The 6000-nt window shown below is 27.6% G+C and overlaps 1 protein-coding gene across 21 annotated transcripts in view; it reads left to right on the forward strand.

Annotated features, from left to right (window-relative positions):
• LOC145276852 (aryl hydrocarbon receptor nuclear translocator homolog) overlaps positions 1 to 4497 on the forward strand; it is a 281732-nt gene extending 277235 nt beyond the window's left edge. For all 21 annotated transcript variants that reach the window (XM_080128232.1, XM_080128240.1, XM_080128225.1 and 18 more), the window contains one exon: positions 3995 to 4497. In XM_080128232.1, coding sequence (XP_079984358.1) covers positions 3995 to 4188 — 194 coding nt within the window. In that variant the 3' untranslated portion in view covers positions 4189 to 4497. The remainder of the gene's footprint in view (positions 1 to 3994) is intronic.
• Positions 4498 to 6000: the final 1503 nt, after the last annotated feature.

Here is a 6000-nt window from a genome sequence, read left to right on the forward strand (position 1 = left end):
TTTAATAAATTAATGTATGATTATAATTGTATGCATACACATATATTCATATATAAATGCATATATACACATATATAAAAAATAAATAAAATAATATAGGATAAGAGGTGAAACTAAAGGAAACAACACACACACACATGTAATTATACACAAACAAAATATAGATGCATATACATGCACATATATACACACACACACACACACACACATATATATATATATATATACATACATACACTCACACATTACATATAAAAACGGGCATACATATACGCAGATATAACATTAGGGTTAATATACAGCAGCTCCTTTAGTCTCATACACACACAAAAAGAGGAATAGAAGTAATCTCTTAGATTAAGTAAATTTATAGCCAAGGGTTTAAGAGGTGAACTAAGTAATTTTGAATTGGTTATATTTGAATTTTTTCTTATGTTTACATTAGGAAATAAGTTTGCCTTTGGAATTGATTAAGTTCATACTTTGGGGGAAAGTAATTATACTTATAGCTTCAGATATGCAAAGGTAACAAGACTTAGTGGCTTTGACTAAGAATAGCCCAATTTTATAGAGAAAGGGGTGTTTTTAGATTTAAGTTTTATTTAATTAAAGTGGTTAGAGAAGTTCCTTGACTATTATCAGTGATTTCATTATTAAAGGAAGAATTGTCGTTAGATATTCTAACCTTTATTAATGTTGAAGTGGCGCCAATATAAGTATATATTTTACCTGGCGTTCACGTAATGTTAATATTATGGGGATTTCTGTTATTTAGTGTTGGATTACTGTTTAATTCATGGTTGTTATAATTAGCAATAGTAGATTCAAATTGTGCTGAGGTATTTTGATCTATATTCAGAGATGAAACACATATATATTTGAATTTGTCTTTGTGTAGGCTTTTTTATACATAAAAATACAATTTTTCTAGTGTCTGAATATTTGTTTCCCTTCCGCTATATCCATAGAAACAACTAGTAATATGAGAAAAATTGTCTTTGTTCTTATTTATTGAAAGATTCTATTTTAGTTGTCATTTTCTTTGGTTGTCTAATTTATGCTTTTAGCATTTTTGGTTAGGAATCTTTATCTTTTGTCCACAAAATCATCAAAGATTAGAGCATTCCTGTAATAATCCGGTCCCTGGTAATTTTGCCATGGGAGTTCAGTGCAGTTTTAGGAGGTTCACCCTCTCAGACCTAGTTTATCACCTGAGAATGCCAACAGGACTACCCAGGTAGGTTTTGCGGGTCAGAGTGCCCCTTTTTGGGGACGCTAACTTCTCAATCCCATTTTCCAACCCTGGTGTCTAAGTTCTTGCAGTGGGAGCCAACTAAACAACTTTTTTGTTTTCTTTTTAATTTTCTAATGTCAAAAAATTCTGCTATCTTTTGTTTGTTTTAAAATCCGACAATGCATGCTCATTTAAATAGAAAAATTTATTTCTAAAATATTAATCATGTTTATAAAGTCATTTTTGAATCTGTCAAATTTATTTCATAAAGTTAAATCCAAAATAAGAGTAGTTTAATTGTCACTTTAAAGTTATTAAAGTTTAAGTTATTTAAAAATTTTCAGAATTTGTCATTGCAATTAAGTCTGTTTGATTCTAATTAGCCAGTTTTTTTATCCTTGGACATTTTTTTTCTGCAGAAATGTGTTCACTTAAATTTCTTTCAAATAATCATCATCGATCAGAAGTTAACATGGAATCATTTTGTATTTATCCTCTCCACAATATTGACTGCTGTTTGTTGTTATAATTAATAAAATAGATACGATTTTTCCCATCCAGAAAAAAAAAAAAAAAATAATACAGACATCATATATTAATTAAATATAGTCACCCTACCTTCTAATACCTGATGTAGGTTTTGCAGATATTATCCTTATTGTTTGTCAGCATCTGTTATCATCTGCCATAGTTAGTGTGTTTGTGCTTAAATTTGTATGTGAATCTTTGTTATCAAGTGAGTGCAAGTTTCATAATTTGTGTGTCACTTAGAAACAAACAAAAATATAAAGAAAAATTTAAAAACAGAAAAATTAAAAAATACAATTGTCCTTAATCTGATATTCTTTTGAAGGGAGATACTTTTAAAAATTTGTGTTTGTGCCAAAATGCATTGCTTATTGGAAAGTTTGTTGTTTCACAATATATCAACATTTTTTTGTATGGCTTCTTTATACCAAACCAAAACATATTGTAAGCAATTCATTGATTGGCTTACTTGGTCTCTTCTTTGGTACATCAGTCTGTTTTATTTGATTATTTAATGCCAAAACTTATTTGTCATATCAATCATTTTTGGAATTATTTATTTAAGCTTTTTAGAAAGGTTTTGGGGTTATTTAATGCTAAACTGCAACTCGTTTCTTTTTTTACTTAGATATTGCAGAAAACAACAGACCCATTGAAGGGTTCATTGCTTGGTTTATTGTCTCTGTGATGATGCTTTCTGATTATTTAACATCAAAACATATTACATATTGGAAACTAATTGGTTTGCTTTTATTACGACACCTTAACTACAGATTTTTTTTACTAAAAACAGAATATTCATTATATATGATTCATTGAACACAAGTTGTATTTTAGCTAGAGAAGAATCATTCTCTAAATACTTTCTTTGAACATAACACATTTCTGTTTCTGATTTAAAAAAAAAAAACATAAACATAACATTGGACTATTAGCAATATAGACACACGGTTTTCATCATTATTTTAATACTGTAAAACATTATTTCTTTTGATTGAGTAACCTATATCTTGTGAAGGAGTTTTCTATATGTATATTATTATGTTTGTGATTTAAAATAGACCTAAAATGAAATGGCATTGAACATAACGTTGCTAATATGTCCAATAGATTTAAAAATAATATTTTGATACAAGAATAAAAAAAAACAGAATTTAAATTTAAAAAGAAATGCAAAATATAAATGCTCCTGGGCGACTCTTAGTCTGGGTTTAATAAAATTCCCTTTTTATTTATTTATATTTTTCATCATTCTGTTAGCATTAACCCATGAGGGATAACCCTCTCATGGATTAAGTAAAATGTATGTTTCTCGTTGAAAAGCAGATTCAATGTGTTTTGCATGGTTAGCACTTTTTTTGACTGAATGCATTTATTCACATTATAGAAAAAGATTTTGTAAAATTATTTAAAGAACTTATAACACCAAATATGAATTTTTTTAATGGATAAAATATTTTGTTTATATACATATTGGGCAAATTTTGATATTTTTAATATTACTATCAGTACATGATATCACATAATAATAACAAATAATGATTACACAAATACAATTTGGTTTCAATTCCAAATTTTAATCCATTAAACTAAATACTTTAACATTTAAAAACAGTTTGTTTTTTACATCCACAATTTTTTTTAATTCTTGAAAATTTTGCTGGAAAAATAATACATCTTGGCAATCTAATTTCAGTAGAAAACACACTCACACAAATACTAGGTAGAGTAATAGAAAAAATACCATGTTAGTTATAAATGAATCTAACAAGATTTGTTTCAAATTGTTTTTAAAAGAAAAAAGGAGAAAAGAGAAGACATGGCATGAATGATGTAAATGTATGAAGTGAGAGGGGGGGGTACTATTTGTTAAGAGGATAAACAGAAACGAAATAAAAATGACATTAGCATAAAGAGAATCTGAGTAAATTTAATATTACTATACACATAAATTGATGAAAAGGCAAAACGATTAGCATTAAATTGAAATTATGTAGATAAAAAAAACATTCATATTTCTGTATGTTATCTCAATGAAATCCAGAAACTCTAAATCCTGATATTTTTTTTCCAGTTATTATTTTTTGTGATTGAAGTGGAGAATTGTTTCTTCTTAATGATTTATTAGATTGCAGCAGTGCTTGGGGAGTTTTCCCAGAATTCCCATACCTTTTATGACTGATTTCTAATTTTTGTTTTTGTTTATCAAATTTTCCATTGTTTGTATTGTAGGTGGTCAATCTTTATGGCAACAGTGGTCAAATAATGGAGATCATACTCAACAGGGCTCATCTCAGGCTAATCCAAATGTAGCCCAGCAACAACAGCAACAGCCAGAAGAGTTTAACAACATGTTCCCAATGCTTGACCAGTCAACCTCAGAGTTCAGTGATCTTACTGGCATGTTTAACACATTTGGAGAGTGAATATGATGATAATTAAGATACAAATTGAAAAATGGCATCAAAGTTGTTTGATCCAAAATAAACTTTGCTTTCATTATGTCGATTCTATTATGATGAAACTAGTATCATTCCTTGGTAAAACTATTTATTGACCAATGGATTAAGTGGTCCTTTTTTATGATGACTATACTTTTCTGCATGATATTTTTAATCAAATTCATGGTTATGGGTGCCATACATTATTCTTCCCTTTACTAGTTGATATTCTATAAAAATATTCGGGTTTATTTTACAATACACATTGGTATGAAAACGTGGTCAAAAAACAAATATATAACAAATATTATCGAAGGAAAGATAAGTTACTTTTCTATCTGGAAAAGTTTTTAGAGGTTTTATTAACTTTAAAATGTTTTTTTCGGGTTGAATAACAAATAGTGTCTAGTGTTAAGTGAGAACAAGAAAAATGGTCGCGAATCGACACCTCAATATTTGAAGTTTTGATAATGATAATAATAAAACAGAATACTGTTAGAAAATCCACCCAATAAATTTTATGGTGACAGAGTAACTTATCTTGTCTTTGATAATATTTGTTATGTGTATTGTAAAACAAACGCAAATATTCTAATGCATTTTTGTTTTTTGTTTTGTCCCCTCAGAATAGAAAATCTGTTCAGTTTTTGACTCAGACAATCAGTTATGGGCTGAAAATGTTACAAGAGAGTGAATGCAATATTGCTAATTCTAACCTGTACATTCCTGATTGTGACAGCATTGAACAAGATCAAAATCATTCGACACATTTAAATTTATATCTTGTATTGATTAAACTTTTCTTTTTAACTAATGGAAAAATGAACTCAAGAAGAAAATCATCTGTCATTTCTAAACAAAATTTTAATTATTTTTGCATAAAATGATTTCATTCTTAAAATTTTTTTTAACTTGAGAAAAAATCTTCTTGCATTTTTTTTTTAACAAATCTTGGATGATTGCATTTAAAAATAACATTTGTTGTTCAGGAATACCAATGTCAAATAGCTTCTTTACACTCATCCACTATTTTCTTTCATGATTCATAAATATTCATAGCATTTGCAAACTATATGAACTTAATTACATACATCATTTGAATTATATTTCTATTAACTGTTTTATAAACCTTTTCCTCCTCCTCCTCCACCACCACTTCCATCATCAACATCATCAAATTTTCAAGAAAAATGTTCTGAAATTATCACAAAATTATCCTTTCACTTTTATTATACAATTAGATGAAGATTTTTTTATTTGCATAAATGAACCTAAATCGATGTAAAATTAATGTTCACTTTAAATGAATTGTATTACTGATATTCACTTGCTTCCTTCAAGGACAAAAAATGACTCACGGACAGTTTAATGTGGGAAGGCCTAACATATTTTTAAAAATAATTAGCATTTTATCTTCATAAGATATATGAAACTGAACATTTAAAATCTTGTTTTTTAATCAGATCTAGTATTTTTTTAATTTTTAAACGTTTTCATGAGAATAGAACCTTTATGGTCAGAATATTTTTTGTGAATTTTAATTTTTTACACTGAAAGTGATTTAAGAAAAAGATTGTCTTCTTATTTTCAATTTCTATTCTTCATACATGATATATCTTTATAGAATTTCTTTTTTTTCGCTCTCCCAACAAAGATATTCTAACTATATATGATTCCTTATTGGGAATGAAAGTTTGTTTATAAGATAAAGATACAATTTCCAGCAGAATGTGTTAGTGTGTATAGGAACATAGTTATAAAACTAGCAAAAGATTTGAATGTTTTTACTCAAAACGA

Source organism: Euprymna scolopes, chromosome 5 (genome assembly GCF_053919585.1).
Source record: "Euprymna scolopes isolate OS-2025 chromosome 5, ASM5391958v1, whole genome shotgun sequence".
NCBI lineage: Eukaryota > Metazoa > Mollusca > Cephalopoda > Sepiida > Sepiolidae > Euprymna > Euprymna scolopes.